The 21924-nt window shown below is 43.9% G+C and overlaps 1 protein-coding gene and 1 long non-coding RNA gene across 5 annotated transcripts; both read right to left on the bottom strand.

Annotated features, from left to right (window-relative positions):
- Positions 1 to 331: 331 nt before the first annotated feature.
- On the bottom strand, positions 332 to 6992 carry LOC139382498 (heterogeneous nuclear ribonucleoprotein R-like). 4 transcript variants are annotated; one of them, XM_071126583.1, is made up of 11 exons: positions 5054 to 6992; positions 4036 to 4202; positions 3819 to 3937; positions 3539 to 3661; positions 3305 to 3418; positions 2932 to 3108; positions 2524 to 2659; positions 2221 to 2426; positions 1881 to 2033; positions 1679 to 1788; positions 332 to 1580 (listed from the first exon to the last, which is right to left on the bottom strand). In XM_071126583.1, exons 2-11 carry the CDS (start codon positions 4196 to 4198, stop codon positions 1028 to 1030), a joined length of 1854 nt encoding a protein of 617 aa, XP_070982684.1. In that variant the 5' UTR covers positions 4199 to 4202; positions 5054 to 6992; the 3' UTR covers positions 332 to 1027. The 4 variants fall into 4 exon arrangements, with proteins under 4 accessions (XP_070982684.1, XP_070982685.1, XP_070982686.1 ...); XM_071126584.1 differs by having other exon boundaries at positions 5108 to 5211; XM_071126585.1 differs by having other exon boundaries at positions 1881 to 2030; positions 5054 to 5208.
- A 7312-nt stretch (positions 6993 to 14304) lies between these two features.
- On the bottom strand, positions 14305 to 20402 carry LOC139383083 (uncharacterized). Its single transcript, XR_011628689.1, has 3 exons — positions 20095 to 20402; positions 15420 to 15871; positions 14305 to 15333 (listed from the first exon to the last, which is right to left on the bottom strand). It is a non-coding gene; the product is annotated as an uncharacterized lncRNA (long non-coding RNA).
- Positions 20403 to 21924: the final 1522 nt, after the last annotated feature.

A 21924-nucleotide genomic window follows, 5' to 3' on the forward strand; every position in this document is an offset into this window, starting at 1 on the left:
GCTATAGTGACAAAAGACAAACGATTAGCATCACTGACATTACTTATGACCATTTGCTAATAACTTTTTAACCCTTTGGAGATTCTTGGTCTGTAATAGCAAATCACTGCGTAATTGTGCCTCATGGTGTTTGAGTGGAGGTGAGGTGCAGCTGATCCAGGAACTTCAGGGAAGTGGAATGTATTTGAATTCTTGGTTGTTCTGGTCTTACAGTTTAATCCAACGTAAAAGATTAAGGTAGAAAAATCTGCATTGTTGTACAAACAAGCTGCTATGGTGTTACCAGATCATAAGAGTGGCATTTCCTGAATAAAAAATACAATTAAAAAAATAAAAGAGCCAAAATGTTTTTATTCAGTCATTCATACATTGTTTGTGCGCTGTCATAAATTCTTCTAGTATCTGATAATTGAAATTTGGTCTCTTGATTTATTCCATGAGCAAAAAGCTGAGAAAATCTTGTTCCAAATGTGAAATGAGATAAAATAGAAATAGACTAAATACTGAATGAAACATTGAATTTGATGGTATCTGGCAATTTAATAAAACAATCTTATTGAAACGGAATAAACATAAAAAGTTATGAATACAAACAGAGAAACTTCAATGGCTTCCAAAAGAAAACATAGGAAGTTATTGTACCAGCAAAAAAAAGAATTTACCTCTAGAAATGCTAGACAACACTTAGGTAAAAGTGATTTGTGTGTTAAAACATAAGTCCCATGTAACAGTAAGAAAGGATTCAGCAAAACAGTTACATTCACATCTATAGGCCAAAATACAATTCTAGCCAATCAAGCAGATTCTGGGGGTCTGACCACTTTTCTCTCTCAGCGATGTTTCTTTTCTTCGTGAGGGATAGAGAATAAAAAGTAAAAAGAACTGCAGCCAAATGTTTTTTCGGGGGATATTTCTGTTGTATTTTTGTCAAATGCCTTTTTCATGTGTCTTCTTCATTACCTTAATCATAGTTACCGAAATAATCGCCACCTTGCTGCTGGGCGATGGGCTTAGAGCCCCAGTTCTGCTAGTTGGTCTGCCGGCGCTTTGAGTCAGGCTGGTTGAAGACGTCTGCCTTCCTCTTCCCGCCCCCATGGTTCCCCCTGGCTTTTCGGTTACCGCGGCCCCTCTGTGGCTGGAAGGGTCCCCCACGGGCCCTTACTCTGCCATCCCTGGGCCCTCCAATGGGTGGACCCCTCTGCACATAGCCCTGTGTGGGTGGTGGTCTGCGGTCCCTGGGTGGGGGTAGGCTTACCCTGCTGGGCAGTCTGCCATGGCCCCTCATGCTGTACAAGTCCTCGTAACCGTAGTGGGGGTCCTCGTAACCGTAGTGGGGGTCCTCGTAACCGTAGTGGGGGTCCTCGTAACCGTAGTGGGGGTCCTCGTAACCGTAGTGGGGGTCCTCGTAACCGTAGTGGGGGTCCTCGTAACCTCTGCGGGGGTCGTGATAGTCAAAGCCGTAGTAGTCATCGTAGCTGTTGTAGTCTGGGGGATAGGCGGCATAGTCCCCGCCCCCTCGGCCACGGACCCTATCTGGTGGAGGTATGCGTGGCGGTGGGTGGTTGTAATCGGCATCATTCCTGTAGAAAACATATCAGCTTCAATGTAATCCCATGATGGGAGATCTACTCAATCAGATAATAGATGTTAGTAAATCCCAGTCTCTCTGTGGCCTCACCTTCGGTTTCTGGTGGCCTGGCGCTGAGCATTTCGAGCCTTCTTCCTCTTTGCCATTCTTATCTCAATCTCCCCTCCCCCCAGCTCTTTCCCATTCATTTCTGCCATTGCCTAAGACGAACAGGAAAATTGTTACATAGCCGAAACAAGGTAAACCCCCCCTCCCATAAAAAACAGAAAACAATTAATATGTTTTAACCCACCTTCACAGCTGCGTCCTTGTCTTCAAAGTGGACAAAGGCGTAGTCTTCTATCTTATTCAACCGGTCCACTTTGCCAAACGCAGAGAAGGTCTTCTCCAGTAGCTCCTCTGTGACGGAGGCAGACAGCTTCCTGACAAACAAGACCTTCACCTGCTGACTCACACGGATATCAAAGTTCAACTCAGTTTAGAAAAGTAGAAACAAAAGCACAAGTTGAATAAAAGACAACAGAAGTGGAACACAGAGGGGGTAAAACAAAAACAAGAGATGGGGAGAGAAAGAAAGTGTGAGAGAGAGTGAGATCCACAAAGTGAGAGAGAGAGAGAGAGAGATGACTCACCTGGGCCAAGGCACCCGCATTGCGCTCAGTGACCGGGTTGGCCCACTCCACAGTGACTGGGTTCCCCCACACCATCACCGTGTCACTCATGAGGCAGAGGCGGGCCTCAGCTGCAGACTTGTGGTCCTCGTACTCCAGGAAACAGAAGCCACGGTTCTTCTCCTTGTCATCCGTCTGGGGGTAGAGGATCACTTCCTGAAGCCCCTCTGGAGGAAGAAGGAGAGTCACATCACTGATATGTGACCAATGATGACCCACAGAACATAAAACAATGTAAACAAAATTGGTCTGCACTTAACTGACCTGTGACTTTGCTGAAGTCCTCCAATATATTCTCTCTGGTCTTGTTTTTTGGGATTGATCCGACAAACAGCCGGTTGTTTGCTACGGATTTGCATACGCCAAGGTATTTCCTAGACCGGATTTCATAGTTGTCACACTGAAAACAAGTGTAGGGGAAAGATGACATTGTAGCGTTGAAAAGGGGAGCTGAAAGTGGTCCGACAACTGCTCCAATTAAATATGTATCACATCTTGGGCCGGTTTCTCAGACACAGATGAACTCTGACCCTAGACTAAAAAGCACACCCAATGAAGATTCTCAATTGAAAGCGATTTTTAATGCAGGACCATGCTTAATCGGTGCCTGGGAAACAGCACCTTGGTTCTTAGAAGATAAACTAAGACTATAGACTGGCTGCAGGGACTTACAAGTTTCACTGCCTCAGTTGCTGCATCCTTGCCGCAGAAAGTGATGAAGGCGTATCCCCGGTTCTGACCAGAGAGGGGGTCCATCATTAACCTCAGGTCCCAGATTGGGCCAGCCTTCTCAAACAGAGGCACCAGCTCATCTTCATACAGGTCCCGGGGGATCTTTCCCACAAACACCTAAAGGCAGAAAACAGAGCCTGAGTGAGGGTTACACAATGTGATCGGGGAATATAAAACTTTTCTGTTGACATTCTTGGAGCCACAGTCTTGCAAACTCATTTATCTTCTCTATAGCAGTCAATGGCTTTGCCACGATGACCATAACCCTTTCAAATAATGTTACTTGAAAATGAAGCAACTCCAGCAGCTTTACCTCAGTTCCAATCCCAGGCTGTGCTCCTTTAAACACTTCCTCTGGTGGGGGCCCTCCGTATTTCCTCTGTTCGGTGGTGACGTCCAGGGTGTATCCTGTCCGCTCCAGCAGAGCCTGGGGAACACAGACATTAGCATAACCACTACATAACTACACAACCTGAGCAGGTGTACAGACACACACAGGAAGTTCTAATGACGCAACTGAATGAACTTTCAAAATGCTGCATTTTACCTTGATCTTGGACTCAGCAGGACCCTTAGTGGATTCTTGTACTTTACTTCCTTGTACTTTACTTCCTTGTTTTTCCCTCTGTCTGTACGTCTTCATAGCTGCACAAAGAAAAGCACTTTTGTTCTGGAAATTAAACCACAGCAGAATTGCTTTATGTATTGGTGTTATGAGCAGAGGAAAAATGATAGACCCCTCAATGTCAACTTCTTAGACTCGAATGTATCATCATTAAAACTGACTTCCATTCATTCTCGTTCATTCAGCTCCCCCTGTAACTCACCTGCACATGAGATAGGTCACTTTCTTTGAACTGTGAGAGTACAGACAGCGCTCCCTCTTCATTCAATGCCCGCAGAGCATCGATGACCCCCTCTTCTAGGTCAGCGTACGCCAGCAACCCTGTGGGTACAAGACAGATTACTACTATTACAAACTGGCCTTTCATGGAACCTCGAGCAACATCATGTATCTTTAGAAATTAGATTAGACTGCCCCACCGGTTGAGAATATGTTGTCGAGACTCTCAGCCACGTTCTGCCGCAGTCCAGCATCGATGAGTGTCTGGTAGTTCTCTGTGTGCTCGCCTTCGGCCACGGCTTCCATAAGCTCATTTTCCTCCTTTGTTAGGGCAGAACTATCGTTCACCTCGGCAGCAGCCATTCTCCTGGGAGAAAGGGGAATAGAGAGAAGATAAAAACAGAATTTCAGTTCAAATGTTGCTCATTAGAACATAATATTTGACATTATAATCTAAAACACAAAGACATTGTTTCAACTTCTTTTTACAGATCATGACACTAGTAACTTGTAGGGAACACAAACGTCCCCATTTCTAATATGCATATTTGCTAATGCTGTCCTGCTGCAATAGTTACTCCCATCTAGCTAACCCCCCGAAAGTACTCAACAGTTTGCAAGAATATACCGTTATGCTTGTTGACGCTGCAGCTCAGTGTAAACAAGCGTAACGGAACGGTTGGTATCTTATGGCAATCGTAACAGTTTGTATCTTTCAGATGGTAGCTAAATATGTTGTAAACGCATCAGAAATGCTTAAACATTAGTTTCAATTCGAACAACCGTGGTCTGCAATAACAAATACCCGGAGACAAGTTAAATGTACGTTTATTTCGGGGACAAGCTAGCTACAGTAGCTTGTCAAGCCAAAGTACTGTATATAAAATGTCGCGCTAGATGGCTTTGCGGTGTTTTTCTTGACTAAGCACCGTCCCGCCCCCTTCCAACAGCTAACGTTAGCTAGCTAAAAGACTGGATTGTCACAACTTGGAACTTTCACATCCAACCAAATAATCGTTTTAGCGTTAGAAATACCAACATTAAAAAAACACAACCTAGTATCAAGATTCATAAGCTTGGCTACGCAAATAGCTAGCTAGCAGGGCTAACGTTAGCTAGTTAAATCCAAGGCCTGTTAGCTTGCTGGACACCTTTTTGAGAACTCGAATAAACCATCCGCCAAAAGAGGTGAACAATTAATAGTTAACATACACTTACCTATCTTTTCCAGGAAAATAACACTATCGAAAAATATATTTTTTCAGCAATTACCCAAAAGAGTGATCCAATATGGTAAATATGAATATGATGTTTGAGAAGAGTCGAAGCGAGAGGGATTACTTCTTCTTCGATGGGGTTTAACGGCGGCTGGCATCCAATGTTAATGGTGCATTACCGCCACCAGCTGGACGGGGTATTGAATAAGCAACTTAAAAAATGGATTAAGCAACTCCGGGAAAGATGGAAAACGACATCATACAAAATAAAACACATCAACTAAAAAACATCATACATCAATCACAGTCCACTTCAAAATACATCCCTACACAGGCTACATTCACCAACAGGATTTCTTGCACTGCCTTGGCTGTGAAATCATGAAGACCCAGAAAACGTTCAGCGGCATTCACAATGACTCCAATTTTCTTAGAATTATTCTCCAATTGTGCTGTACAGTTTGACCATTGTAATAAATAATACAAAGTCCACCTTTTTAACATGTAGCATTTCACTATCCCTCGGTTGATGAGAAACATTCACAGGTCGTGACCACTCCTGTCTCAGCCTCCAGTATTTATGCTGCAGTAGTTTATGTGTCGGGGGGCTAGGGTCAGTTTGTTATATCTGGAGTACTTCTCCTGTCCTATTCGGTGTCCTGTGTGAATCTAAGTGTGCGTTCTCTAATTCTCTCCTTCTCTCTTTCTTTCTCTCTCTCTCTCGGAGGACCTGAGCCCTAGGACCAAGCCCCAGGACTACCTGACATGATGACTCCTTGCTGTCCCCAGTCCGCCTGACCGTGCTGCTGCTCCAGTTTCAACTGTTCTGCCTTATTATTATTCGACCATGCTGGTCATTTATGAACATTTGAACATCTTGGCCATGTTCTGTTATAATCTCCACCCGGCACAGCCAGAAGAGGACTGGCCACCCCACATAGCCTGGTTCCTCTCTAGGTTTCTTCCTAGGTTTTGGCCTTTCTAGGGAGTTTTTCCTAGCCACCGTGCTTCTACACCTGCATTGCTTGCTGTTTTGGGTTTTAGGCTGGGTTTCTGTACAGCACTTTGAGATATCAGCTGATGTACGAAGGGCTATATAAATACATTTGATTTGATTTGATTCGTGGTGGCTCTACTACCATTACTTCTTCCCCGCCACTCGTTCCTTCCAATTTTCTCACCGCCTCCAGATAGGACACCCTTGCAACCTCATTCTCCTTCACCCTAACAAGGCACACCAAAAATTCAGGCACATGTTCACCTCCACAGTTGCAGCATTTCCCTTCATCTGGCATATGATATTCTTCCCTTCTGCACACACTTGACATAAGACCAAATATTTTACATTAATGACACTGAAGGGGCTTGTGCACAAAAGCTCTTACAGGGTATCTCATGAATCCTAACTTCATATGTTCAAAGAACAGTAGGATGGATGAAGTTAACTTCTTTACTCCATCCACCATACAGGTCAATCGACGTGCACCAACCACTCCATCGATGTCTTCAGTTATATCCTCTGCCTTTATTTCTTACACCACCCCAGAAATAACCCAATTGATAGGCGCCCTGCTACGAAAATCCATGCAGGAAGCGTTCCACTCCGCAGACACTCAAAACAATCGAAATGAGACCACTTCTTGTGACTCTCACCGACTACACACTTTCTTCCAACACATTCCAGATTTTCCTGGAGACTTTAAACGGATTTCCAAGTAGCATTGATTCAAAACCCTGACTCCAACTAAAAACAGGTCTAGCAGTTCCCTATTTTCCAACATAGCCTTTACTGCTCGTTTCCCTTTTTCTTCGTCACTGTAACCCACTCATTCTCACTTTCTGTACTATTAGCTTCACTTGACTCACTAGCAGTTTCAAACAAAACCTCAATTTCCACCATCTTCCCGGTCCCCCAAAATCTGTCCGCAAAATACTTATTCTTCTATGATATAATGGCGGTCCGCAAACAATCGTTTAAGTAAATGCCGCCACCTACTGTGCTGGAATGCACGATCAATCATGATCTGTGCTACCATGAAAATAAAATAAAAACAAATAAATCCCTACTAAGGTATACTACACCCTCCCCCTCCCCAACGCCATTAAACATTATCATGCTGAAACACTCCACTATTAGGATTTAGCATTAATACTGGAGTGATATATGTGTAGATGATGATGTGCAAGTAGAGATACTGGGGTGCAAAAGAGCAAGAGGGTAAGTAATAATATGGGGATGAGGTAGTCGGGTGTGCTATTTACAGATTGGCTGTGTACAGGTCCAATGATCGGTAAGCTGCTCTGACAGCTGATGCTTAAAGTTAGAGAGGGAGATATAAGACTCCAGCTTCAGTGATTTTTGCAATTTGTTCCCGTCATCGGCAGCAGAGAACTGGAAGGAAAGGTGGCCAAAGTAAGAGTTGGCTTTGGGGATAACCAATGAAATATACCTGCTGGAGCGCATGCGGCTGCGGAGTGTTGCTATGGTGACCAGTGAGCTGAGATAAGGCGGGGCTTTACCTAGCAAAGACTTCTAGATGACCTGGAGCCAGTTGGTTTTTATTAACATTTTATTTTACCTTTATTTAATTAGGCAAGTCAGTTAAGAACAAATTCTTATTTTCAATGACGGCCTAGGAACATTGGGTTAACTGCCTTGTTCAGGGGCAGAACGACAGATTTTTGCCTTGTCAGCTCAGGATTCGATCTTGCAACCTTTCAGTTACAAGTCCAACGCTCTAACCACTAGGCTACCTGCCGTCCGTTTGGCAACAGATATGTAGTGAGGGCCAGCCAACGAGAGCATACAGGTCGCAGTGGTGGGTAGTATATGGGGCTTTGGTGACAAAACAGGTGGCACTGTGATAGTCAATTTTACGAGGGTATGTTTGGCAGCATGAGTGAAGGAGGCTTTGTTGCGAAATAGGAAGGCGATTCTAGATTTAATTTTGGATTGGAGATGCTTAATGTGAGTCTGGAAGGAGAGTTTACAGCCTAACCAGACACCTAGGTATTTGTAGTTGTCCACATATTCTAGGTCAGAACCGTCCAGAGTAGTGATGCTAGTCGGGCGGGAGGGTACGGGCAGCAATCGGTTGAAGAGCATGCACTTAGTTTAACTAGCATTTAAAAGCAGTTAGAGGCCACGGAAGGAGTGTTGTATGGCATTGAAGCTCTTTTAGCACAGTGTCCAAAGAAGGGACAGATGTATACAGAATAGTGTCATCTGCGTAGAGGTGGATCAGGGAATCACCAGCAGCAAGAGCGACATCATTGATATATACAGAGAAAAGAGTCGGCCCTCCAATCTGACACACTGAACTCGATCTGAGAAATAGTTGGTGAACCAGGCAAGGCAGTCATTTGAGAAGCCAAGGCTATTGAGTCTGCCGATAAGAATTGACAGAGTCGAAAGCCTTGGCTAGGTCGATGAAGACGGCTGCACAGTACTGTCTTTTATCGATGGCGGCTTCTCACCGCCATTTCCGACTCCTCGGCTTGAGCAGTCACCTTGTCCATCAAAGACTCAAATGTTCTAAAGACAGTTTTCAGAAACTGGATGTGACGACCCACAAAATACTTATTCTTGTGTGATTTTTAATTTGATTTATTTTCCCCCTAATTTCGTGATATCCAATTGGTAGTTGCAGTCTTGTCCCATCACTGCAACTCCAGTACGGACTCTGGAGAGGCAAAGTTCGAGAGCCATGTGTCCGCCGAAACACGACCCCGCCAAGCCGCACTGCTTCTTGACACACTGCTCGCTTAACCCGGAAGTCAGCAGCACCAATGTGTCGGAGGATGTGCCTGGCCTGCCACATGAGTCACTACAACGCTGGGCGCCGCCTCATGGGTCTCCTGGTTGCGGCCGGCTGCGACACAGCCCAAGATCGATCCCGGATCTGTAGCGACACCTCTAACACAACTCTGACCCTTGTCCCCTCGACCTGCCTCCCTCACACCGGACAACTCCGATTCCCAGCAACATGGGCACCCCTACAGTTGACACACACAACTTGTTCCACCAAAACGACACATTCCTCTGTCCCATGCCGTCCTGCACACTTCTCACAACTTGGAATCTCCCTCCTACACACTGCTGCAACATGATCATAAATGTGCCACCTGAAACACAGCAGTGGGTTCAGCACAAAAACTCTAACAGGATAACTGATACTGTATATCCTAACATGACTTTGTCAGGTAAAGACTGATTACAAACTCAAAAGGACAGACAGTATCTCCTTTGTTTCACCCACTCGCCACTGGGTCTGCGTCGCACCAAACGACGGGTGTCACAAACACTGGGAATCTTGAACTTGAATCTTGAACAACTGATCCACACTTAACACTCCCTGAGAAACCACTCCTTTCAATGGTGCCCTGGTCCTAAGAGCAATGCAAGAAACAGATATTGACCTGAGTTGTGTGGCATAGAGCACCAGCTCCCTCTTGGCAGAAGAAATACAAAAAAAAACATCACAAGTCTACTTTGGGTTACCGATTTAACAGTACCCAACTTCTTTCCCACCCAACGTGATACCACATATGAATCAGCCAAAAGTCAAGGATGCACTTTCTCCAAGAATCTTACTCCCACTGGGCCAAAATAATCTTTATCATAACCATCGGGACAAGACTCTGGGATTTTCAGCACACTTGCCACTTAGGTAATTCCCCCTCACTCTCATGGACCTCACCATCTGCACAATAGGACCATGCCTTATTTAGTGCTTTTTTTACGCTTTGCGGTCGCCATCTTCTTCCGTGTGTCGACCATACTCATAATGCTGTCCTCATGGACAATGCCCATAGCCTCGGCTCCGACCTCAGTCAAAAAATGCACCTAGCTCACGAAAATACATTTTTGTATGGAGGTCAATGAGAATCATTGTTTTCTTCTGTATAATAGCGGATTGCAAACAAGCATTAGAGGTGCATGCCGCCACTGCTGCACAGTGGTAAACTATAGAAAAAAATAACCATTCTAGGAAAGGGGGAAAAACATCATACAAAATACTAAAATAGACACACAAAAAAGCACCCCACTCCAGTCATATTCCAAAACAAGTCCCATCCCTGTGCAGAAGCAGGGGCCTGTGATGACAGAAACATCCTTTGACGGGATTTCTTGCACATTTTCTCTGATTTCTTCTTCGTTTGTGCAGTGCAGTTCATGACCATAGTAATAAATTATGCAAAGTTCACTTTTTCACATGTTATATATCAGGATCCATTGATTGTTGAAAAACTTTAACTTGTGCAGTCTCCTCTTCACTGGTGCAGTCTCCACTCTTCTCAACACTCACAGATAGGAAACAAACTGCACAGTCCTTATTATCGCAACCTCTGTCTCCTTCACCCTAACATGGCATTCCAGGGACTCGGCGCATGTTCGCCACCACAGTTGCAGCATATAACATATAAGCATATAATTGATTGTCAGCTGGCATATGATGTTCTTTCCGTCTGCATACACTTGATACATGCCCAAATCTTTTGCATATATTAACACTGGAGGGGCTAGTGCAAAAATCCTAGCTTTACATGAAAAGGGAGAGATTTAGCCAAAAAAAAACGATAATATGGACAAAGTGGGTCAGGTAATGTGCACCAATCACTTCACCTACTTCCTCAGGTAAATCATCTGCATCCATTTCATGTGAAACCCCATAGATAACCCCCCTTGATAGGCGCCATGCTTCAGGAAATCCGTGCACAAATCATTCCATTCAAAAATCTTTTTGGAGGCATAATGCACACTTCTTCTGTTCCGCGGACACAACAAATCTGAATAAGACCAGCTTGTGACTCTCACCGACCCCACCTCACCCAACGCATCTATGACACTCCTCGTGACTTCCTCAAAACCCTCACTCCGACTAAACAAATCTAGGGATTTCTTAGTTTCCATCACAACTTTACTTATTTGGTTTCCTTTTTGTTTTTCACGACTGTAGGCCCCTCGTTCTCACTGTCTGGTGAGTGTCTATTTGCAACGTGAGACATATTTGATAGAATTAAGCAACGCGCCTTTAAGACCACATTTACCCTTTGTTCTCCCTTTTTACGTCTGACCAAGAGATGGATCACCGTTGTTTGATACTGTTTTCCTTGGTTTATTTGGCGTGGGTTACGGCCAAACAGTAGCCTGTGTTGAGTTTGGTTAATAAACCGGGAATTCATATACACAATCCTCTGTCTGGACATTTGATAATTTATGCTCTAGCCAGGTCATTACAGTATGTTTATGTAGCACCATAATACCATAGAAGTAGAAGAATGCCCCCACCTATTCGGTCATGGCTAAAGGGTATACAGCTTTTGTTGTTGCATTTCAGATAACCCTTTTCCTAACCTGCTACGTTAGTTCTCCTAACCTGCTCCAAAATTCAAATCTGACAAAAGATGTAGCCCATCTAGTCAAAAGCCACATGATTTCACATCCTCCAGCCTGCCTTCCATCTTTGAAGATATAGATTCTGATGTTGCACAGAATTTCTATCACAAAGAGATTTGATGAGTGTCCACAGGTGCTGCGTAGAGATGGTCTGACTGGGCGCTGTTCCTGGGTAGCTGAGCGTAGTGGGAAAGAGTTTCATGTAAGTGTGGCATATAAAAACATGAGCAGGGTTGGTAAAGCCCGTAACTGTTTGCTTGCTTACAATAACAAATTCTGGCACCTGAGACTCATCAAACTGGCACAATAATGAGAGCATGGTCATACCTGTCCCCTCTTCCTGCGCTGACAGAGTTGGGGTGTATCTGAACAACTATCTAGTCTCCTCTGACACACTGACCCACCTGCACTGATTCCACTCCACCTTCACTGAACCCCTCTATCCAGCATTTTCAGTCAATGACTACTCATCAGTTTCCATGTGCTAGGTCTATAATTGGCCTAGAGATGGGGAGAAAGGAGGGTGATTATGAATGTTTACTAATAAACTGCTGTTCTCGAGTCCATGACAGAGATGGTGTTCAGACCATATCCTGTTCGAGGGGATCAGTTGACCTAGAAGATAAGGCAAATAATGCGCATTTCCATGTAATGGTTTGAACATTTCAGTGTTCTGAATGACCTCCATTCTCAATATATTTGTGTCTCTGAGGTCAAGTTTTTAATCCCAAACCACTACACTTCTAACCCCAGCAGGTATTGGGATAGAGAGATAGGGCACACAGAGATAGAAGTCGATATACGAAGTCAGCCATGCTTGACTTGCATCGCACCATCTGTCTCCAACTTTTAATGAGACATCAGGAAGAGAAACGAGACTTCAGCATAGGGAAGAGGCTGGATTAATTCAAACAGACATCTTGTTAGACTCCAGCTCTTCTCCAAGGTAATGGTCTGCTGTGTATTTTTGCCGCATCGTGGATAGATAAAAGGAAGAAGGGGTATGGTGCGAGGTGCTGGAGTGTCTCAGCTTAACCTTCTATATTTCCCACTGCAACGCCGGCGTGATTTGTACTTCTAACCCCTTTTAAACATTGTGTGTTTGAGCTACATACTTCTGGGTTGTACCATTGGATTCATCCATTTCTTCTGCACCGGCTTTGTCAGTGTGATTAACAGGGGCCTGGCTAGAGCGCTGTTTGTGAGACAAATGCGGATCCCGATGGGGCGAATCCCGATGGGCCTTTTTTTTTACAAAAACGTCCGTAGAGTTATCTAAAAGCTATCTATGAAAAGCTGACTCTCACGAACATGCCTTTGATGCTCAAGTGTCGTTAGAAGGGGTTCAACTACATAGTAGATCATAGGAAATCCAAGGACATGTCTATAATAGTGTAATAGGATCATAGTTGCTGTAATAAACTCATGGGTCACTGACTAGTTGGATATTAATTTACCACGGAGCAATTTCTGTACGTACAACATTCATAGAAAATCATTTTTAAAACAGGTTTTTGCTTTCTCTGACATTAGTAACAAAATAAACTAACAAATGTAACTGTTTATGTCAAATTGTTTTGTCCTACTTGTATCCCTGGTTTTCCTAACAATAAAATGGTAAACCTCTGAGGCTAAATATAAAGGGCTGTACATTCAGATAAATGAAAAGCAGATAAATGAAAAGCAATATTTGTTGGGGTCTCAGGTTTAATAACCTTTTCGATGCTCTTACATTTATGGAGATAGCTGCTCATTAAAAAACACCAATCTACACACAGGATTCACCAGTCTCAGCTTTAATGTGCTGTCTTATGCAGCTTCTAAGCTTTTTAAGGAGCACATTCTTAGATCATGTTCTTTCCCTTATCATCCTTGCCTACCCTCAGATTACAGGGCAGAGTCAAATCCAATTGATAGATTGTGACAGGAGGCCAATTTAGCATGTCTAATGATATGAAATGGGTCGTATTTTCAAAGGATTTTCCTGAGGCTGTTTTACATGAGCCCTATGCAGTCAATTACTGCTGGATAACAAACTCAGATATAACTCCTCTGTTATGTATAAAATAGGCTAGGTCTATTCCATGTGAAGTCACAGATACGATCAAGTTCAATCCCAACATATTAAGGATAGCGTCAGACTTGTCTTTCAGACTCAAATGTACAATCTCTTGTACCTCACTGAAGGACACATCCATAGCACCAGTCTCTCAATGTAAAGACCTTGGGCAACAGGGACATACAGTACACTTAGGGGACAGTAGGGACTCTGTGCTCTTCAGTGTTCCTAAAGGATGCCAGGTTACTACTGCTCTATCTGCATTACTGCACATGGGTAAAGGTACACAATGCCAGCAAATAGACTAGAGCAAGGGTATTCAACTCTTACCCTACAAGGTCCAGAGCCAGCTGGTTTTCTGTTTTACCCAAATTAGTTGCACCCACCTGGTGTCCCAGGCCTAAAGCAGTCCCAGAGTAGAGGTGAACAGTGGGTTGGAGAAAAAAGCAGTGGAACTGGCATCGAGGTCTAGAATAGAGTTTGAGGGGACTAGAACAACAAACAAGTCTTTCAGTTCTTTATTAACTGAAAAGGCTCATTGTCAAACATAAGGCACATGTTTTCCTGCACAGATGGCATACCGAGCAACTCAAAAGTCAAAGTTGTCAGTAGCTTAAAAAAAGTACAAAGTGTGTAGCGCTGGGATTGTACATGGAATACAGTGTCATGTTCTCCTGTGACATATTCACAATCTGTCCAGTACAAACACCACATTCAATCAGGACAAAATCCTGAGTTGCATTCAACTATTCGAACAGACAGGACCAATTGCTGGCATGTTAAAATACGTTTCTTTTTCTTCAAAAAAAATCACACATTTGTGGATGTATACATTCTACAGACATAGCTTGGACTGCTGGCCTTTGTCATGTGACTTTAATCTTAAAACACATTGCTCAACAATGCCAGTAGATTCATTAAGTCACACTTCCTCAACCTGTCACCTGATTAAAACATCCCCAGGTCAAACTTGGCAAGCTATGCCCTAAAAGTCCTTTTGTAAACAGGAAATTGAAACTAAGAGAGCACCAGAACAAAAATGAATCCTACTGTTGTTACAGAGCAATTGATAGACATGTAATGCAGTGTTTCCCAACCCTGGTCCTCCAGTACCCCCAACAGCAACCCACCTCATTCAGCTCATTGAGGCTTGATGATCAGTTGAGTCAGGTGTGTTTGTCCAGGGTTTCAATAAAAAGGTATACTGTTGGAGGTACTCGAAGACCAGGGTTGGCAAACACTGATGTAATGGATATAAGTTCCGCCCTTGAGCCAACATGGCTGCCTTAGTTGCCACACATCTTCAGCCATCAAAAGGCACCTATGAAGCCACTACCGTAATACCTCATTAAATCTGATTGTTTTGCAGCTCAATTCTCGAGGCAAAACTGCACTTGGGAGGACGCATCAATTAAGACAAATGGCAGGTCCCTGAGGACCACACAGACAGATCGATATGAGAGAAAGAGGGATGAGAGCGAAAAGGTGGAATGGGGTGAGGATGGGATGAGTGACCAGAAAATGTCTATATTCATGTTAAGCTGGCAGTCAGGGGGAGGGGTGGTTTGGGGTCATCCTTTGGGTGCAGCAAGTCTCTGGGTAAATTGGGACCCAGTCCATGGTGGCAGGGCAGGGGCATGCATCCCCATTGGGGCCCAGTCATCTTAGAGCCGGTCCCTACCCTTCCCCTTGGCCCAGAACTATTAGATATTGCTCCTATGGTGGAATTACAACTACACTGCTCAGGGCTCTCCAACGCTGTTCCTGGAGAGCTACCATCCTGTAGGTTTAGGTTCTCCAGGAACAGGGTCGGAGTGAAGACCTACAGGATGGTAGCTCTCCAGGAACAGGGTCGGAGTGAAGACCTACAGGATGGTAGCTCTCCAGGAACAGGGTCGGAGTGAAGACCTAAAGGATGGTAGCTCTCCAGGAATGTTGGAGAACTTTGGAGAACCCTGACACTGCTTATACCAATTAAAAACCTACAGACATACTAAAATTGAGGGGTTAGGGCCAAGGTGAGGGGTGTGGAACTACTCTATGGCTCTGGGCATGGAGGCCACGTAGACAAAGACTACGATGAGCAGCACCACCACAGCCAACGTGGGTAGAACCACTGTGGCCACCTGCGACCGGGCCTCCTGCATGGCCGCCTTACGTTCCTTCTTGTCCCTGGACGTCTCCTTCTTGGGCTTCCCCTTCAGCTGCCTCATGGTGGTTCCCTCCCTGGGTGGACACACTGCAGCACTCAGCTAGGCTCAGCCAAATCTATCAGACAAATCCTGCAGGTGCAGTGACTGCCTTTACAGTTCTGGAGGTGCAGTCGGGTGGAGGTCCACTTGCTTGCCAACACCACGCACCTATGAGTAGGAGGAGAACATGCATTAATGAACATGTTGTTTTCTATCAGACAGTGTCAATCACACTATGAACTAAGAATAGTGGGGTGGTTACTATACTTAACTAATCAGGCTACGTCTATGTATTTTGATTAATTTATTGTCATCTTGGGTTAAGTCTGACTGACTTAAGTGAGACAAGAGAACTACATATTTACAGTGCCTTGCGAAAGTATTCGGCCCCCTTGAACTTTGCGACCTTTTGCCACATTTCAGGCTTCAAACATAAAGATATAAAACTGTATTTTTTTGTGAAGAATCAACAACAAGTGGGACACAATCATGAAGTGGAACGACATTTATTGGATATTTCAAACTTTAACAAATCAAAAACTGAAAAATTGGGCGTGCAAAATTATTCAGCCCCTTTACTTTCAGTGCAGCAAACTCTCTCCAGAAGTTCAGTGAGGATCTCTGAATGATCCAATGTTGACCTAAATGACTAATGATGATAAATACAATCCACCTGTGTGTAATCAAGTCTCCGTATAAATGCACCTGCACTGTGATAGTCTCAGATGTCCGTTAAAAGCGCAGAGAGCATCATGAAGAAAAAGGAACACACCAGGCAGGTCCGAGATACTGTTGTGAATAAGTTTAAAGCCGGATTTGGATACAAAAAGATTTCCCAAGCTTTAAACATCCCAAGGAGCACTGTGCAAGCGATAATATTGAAATGGAAGGAGTATCAGACCACTGCAAATCTACCAAGACCTGGCCGTCCCTCTAAACTTTCAGCTCATACAAGGAGAAGACTGATCAGAGATGCAGCCAAGAGGCCCATGATCACTCTGGATGAACTGCAGAGATCTACAGCTGAGGTGGGAGACTCTGTCCATAGGACAACAATCAGTCGTATATTGCACAAATCTTGCCTTTATGGAAGAGTGGCAAGAAGAAAGCCATTTCTTAAAGATATCCATAAAAAGTGTTGTTTAAAGTTTGCCACAAGCCACCTGGGAGACACACCAAACATGCGGAAGAAGGTGCTCTGGTCAGATGAAACCAAAATTGAACTTTTTGGCAACAATGCAAAACGTTATGTTTGGCGTAAAAGCAACACAGCTCATCACCCTGAACACACCATGCCCACTGTCAAACATGGTGGTGGCAGCGTCATGGTTTGGGCCTGCTTTTCTTCAGCAGGGACAGGGAAGATGGTTAAAATTGATGGGAAGATGGATGGAGCCAAATACAGGACCATTCTGGAAGAAAACCTGATGGAGTCTGCAAAAGACCTGAGACTGGGATGGAGATTTGTCTTCCAACAAGACAATGATCCAAAACATAAAGCAAAATCTACAATGGAATGGTTCAAAAATAAACATATCCAGGTGTTAGAATGGCCAAGTCAAAGTCCAGACCTGAATACAATCGAGAATCTGTGGAAAGAACTGAAAACTGCTGTTCACAAATGCTCTCCATCCAACCTCACTGAGCTTGAGCTGTTTTGCAAGGAGGAATGGGAAAATGTGCAAAACTGATAGAGACATACCCCAAGCGATGTGCAAAACTGATAGAGACATACCCCAAGCGACTTACAGCTGTAATCGCAGCGAAAGGTGGCGCTACAAAGTATTAACTTAAGGGGGCTGAATAATTTTGCACGCCCAATTTTTCAGTTTTTGATTTGTTAAAAAAAGTTTGAAATATCCAATAAATGTCGTTCCACTTCATGATTGTGTCCCACTTGTTGTTGATTCTTCACAAAAAAATACAGTTTTATATCTTTATGTTTGAAGCCTGAAATGTGGCAAAAGGTCGCAAAGTTCAAGGGGGCCGAATACTTTCGCAAGGCACTGTATATTACACTTTTAGCCAAATCCACAAAAGTGGTAAAAAAATGACCCCTCCTAAAAATGCTACTAATTGACCGTTATTCAGTTCATCCTCCTGTGGCCCGCACGTCTAACTTTGTTCACGCCGACAGAGTCATTGCGCAAAATAGTACACAGCATCATCTGGATGTGTACGCAGCATCATCTGGATGTGTACGCAGCATCATCTGGATGTGTACGCAGCATCATCTGGATGTGTACGCAGCATCATCTGGATGTGTGCAACAAAAAGGTCAACATTTACCTTCTGCTACCATTTCTGTCAAGTCATCTACACATACAGTTTGATGCATTCGTTCGATAAATCCAACATATGTGCCACACCGAAGGCACTGCAACTGCCGGGGCGATGCAATGCTGCAAGGCAAACGCAGCATTTCATTGGAAATTCATGTAAATCTGGTGTACCAAAATGCAATAATGTGATCGATGTGTAATGGCAACGCTTTCACCGCAAGATTTCAGAAGAGAAATGACACCCGTCGCTATGGCAACCCGACACAGGGCAGCAGAAATGCTGCATCTTGTTGTTGCTTAACGTACAAAAAAAGAAAATGGTCACTTCAGACATCTCTTCGACGCTACATTCCCGGCTTCATAAAGTGATGCAGTGTAAATTCCCTCATTGTATATGCAAGGCATTCATGTCATATTCTCATTTAGATAATATACTGTGGATTCTGGGAGACTGGTGAAGGCCAAGGCCCATTCTCAATATTCAGCAGTGTCATAGTGCCTGAAACATTCTTGGAGGTTGCTGCAGACGGGGAGAGTCTGGACCAGTCAGCAGTAGTTCCACACATTCAGATGTACAGTAGTGGACTACTGCTTTCAGATTGACTACAGTAGGAGAGCCTCTCCACACAGTCCTTCACATCACAGCAGTGACTTAGATAACCTAGGTCATGTTCAGAAAGAAAACATTTTCAAAGTGAATAAAACAGTGGTAGGCTAACTAAATAATGAAACAGGGAGGCTTGGTTGGACAAAAATAACCTTCATTTTCAGTGTGCCCCTGAAAACCATGGTATTTTCTGATATATTTTTCAAATACTGTAACTATTTGGTCTAAGTTCTCTTGAAGACAATATTTGCTTCGAGTCTAGCGTTCCATTCGCAAGGCATAATAAAAAAATAAACCAAGCAAAGTATCAAACAGTTCTTCGCCCTAAATGCCCTTGCGTTACGACAGCTCCTTCCACACGTGCATGCTGAGTTTGGACAAACTTTGTTAGGCCTACAGAAACACCTATAAAAATGTAACCAACTGATAGGATAAACAAGCTGCATTCCTTGCCAAATGACAACAGTTTTATCCCAAATTAAAAAATGGACTGATTGACTGAAGTGGCAAAATATGTTTGAACCAAGCCCTTTCCTGTTTCAGCATGACAATGCCCAAGTGTTAAAAGCGAGGTCCAAACAGAAATGGTTTCTCGAGATCAGTGTGGAAGAACTTGACTGGCATGCACAGAGCCCTGACCTCAACTCCATTGAACACCTTTGGGATGAATTGGAACGCAGACTGCGAGTCAGGCCTAATCATCCAACATCAGTGCCGGACCTCACTAATGCTCTTGTGGCTGAATGGAAGCAAGTCACCGGAGCAATGTCCCAACATCTAGTGAAATGCATTTCCCTGAAGAGAGGACGCATTTAAAGTAGCAAGAAGGGGGCAACTCCATATGAATGCCCATGATTCTGGAGTGAGATGTTCGACGAGCAGTATGTATGCGTGTCCACATACTTTTGCTCATGTAGTGTATGTGTAACAGGTAGGATACCAAACCACCTGGTGTTCAGCAAGATATAAAGCTTCATTTACAGCGGTTGTCCACACGGTAGATAATATGTGCACAGCATGTTGCTAATATGAAGCCACTTAGTTACCACTTATGTTCATGTAGACCGTAAGTATTTAGCTAGTTCGCCTAGTCTTTGGTTCTCGACGAGAAAGATCCACAAGTAGTCGACAGGAATTAAACAATTTTTTAAGTGTAATTTCACGTAATTATCTGGTTGATAGTTTTCCCCTTTACCTTCCTCGTAGTTCAACAACTCCTCTACATGTGACCGACTAATATAGGCGAAAATGTAATAATTTATTATCAGCGTATATTTCACAAATCATTAGCCTAATATAGGAAATAACTAAGTTAAGAACTTCAACGCCGAAAACATGGTTTCGAGTAGCCTAACGGTGTCTCATTAGCTCATTCCCTAATGTTAGCTAGCTGGAACCCTGTAGCCAGCCATAACGTTATTGACGTTGGTTCATACTTGAGCCACCTCTCCCAGTCGAAAATATAACGAGGTTGCTAGCCAAGTAGCGTTACTTTTACTTACCTCCTTCAATTAACAATATCCACGTTTCAATGTTTGGTTTTCACAAAAGAAAGGAAAATAACATCCACCTTGAATTTGTAACGTTATGCGCTTCTGTTTTGCCCGTGTAACCACGTCCAGTTTCACCAGGCTGCTGTTGCTCTGCTACTCACTCCGCAGACTGCCCCTTGTACCTATGTCTATTGCCGCGTTCACTTACTACTCGGGACTAGGAAACTCGGACATTTCCGAGTTGCTATAAGTGCTGAAACGCGACACGTGTATACAGCAACTACAACCAGTTAGCAAGTCTGAAGTTTCCTTGTTCTGACTAGCAAATGAACGCGGCATGTGGTCTGAACTCGGGAGATTACGTGGCAAACTGCAATAGAGCTCAGACAGAGAATGAGGCCAAATAGACTCACCAGTGCGCCCTATAGGGCGGGAGCGACATAGAAACTGTAGTACATATACATTTTCCTGTCTTGCACCTCTAGATGGGGTTAAATGTCCAATGTTACTAAGCAAAAGTTAGATTCATAAAATGGCGCCTATATTTTTTTTCCTATGTATTATTTCTTACATTGTTACCCCACTAAATCTTAAGTCTTATTACATACAGCCGGGAAGAACTATTGGATATAAGAGCAACGTCAATTTACCAACATTGCGACCAAGAATACGACTTTCCCCAAGCAGATCCTCTCTTCGGACCACCACCCAGGACATGACGCAGAAGGGGCAGGTCAGGCTTCGAAAACGGGCACATCGCTCTACACTCCCAAGTATACGACTCGCCAATGTCCAGTCTCTTGTCAACAAGGTAGACGAAATTCGAGCGAGGGTTGCCTTCCAGAGAGACATTTTCTGTTTCACGGAAACATGGCTCTCTCGGGATATGTTGTCGGAATCGGTTCTGCCACCGAGCTTCTCCATGCATCGCGCCGACAGAGATTAACACCTCTCTGGGAAGAGTAAGGGGTGGGGGTGTATGCTTTATGATTAACAACTCTTGGTGTAATCATAACAACATACAGGAACTCAAGTCCTTCTGCTCACCCTACCTAGAATTCCTTACAATTAAATGTCGGCCATTCATTATTAGCCCCCCCCCAAGCAAACACCAAGACGGCCCTCAAGGAACTTCACACTCGACTCTATGTAAACTGGAAACTATATATCCGGAGGCTGCATTTATTGTAGCTGGGGATTTTAACAAAGCAAATTTGAGAACAATGCTACCTAAATTTGATCAGCTAATTGATTGTATGACACGTAGGGCTAATACTCTCGCACACTGCTACTCTAACTTCCGCAATGCATACAAAGCCCTCCCTTTGGCAAATCCGACCACAACGCCATCTTGCTTGTCCCGGCTTATAGGCAGAAACTCAAACAGGATGTACCAGTGTCGAGATCCATTCAATGCTGGCCTGACCAATCGGAAGCCACTCTCCAAGATTGTTTTGATCACATGGACTGGAATATGTTCCGATCAGCCTCAGAGGACAATATTGACCTATACGCTGACTTGGTGAGTGCGTTTATAAATAAGTGTATTGGATACGTCGTACTCACTGTGACCATTAAAACCTGCCCTAACCAGAAACCGGGGATGGATGGTGGCATTCTCATAAAACTGAAACCGAGATCCACTGCATTTAACCATGGAAAGAGGCCTGGCAATATGTCTGAATATAAAAAGTGTAGTTATTCGCTCTGCAAGGCAATCAAACAAGCAAAATGCCGGTACAGGGACAAGATGGAGTCGCAATTCAACGGCTCAGACACGAGACGTATGTGGCAAGGTCTACAGGTAATCACAGACTACGTAAACAAAAACAGTCTTGT

This window comes from Oncorhynchus clarkii, chromosome 24 (genome assembly GCF_045791955.1).
Source record: "Oncorhynchus clarkii lewisi isolate Uvic-CL-2024 chromosome 24, UVic_Ocla_1.0, whole genome shotgun sequence".
Taxonomy (NCBI): domain Eukaryota; kingdom Metazoa; phylum Chordata; class Actinopteri; order Salmoniformes; family Salmonidae; genus Oncorhynchus; species Oncorhynchus clarkii.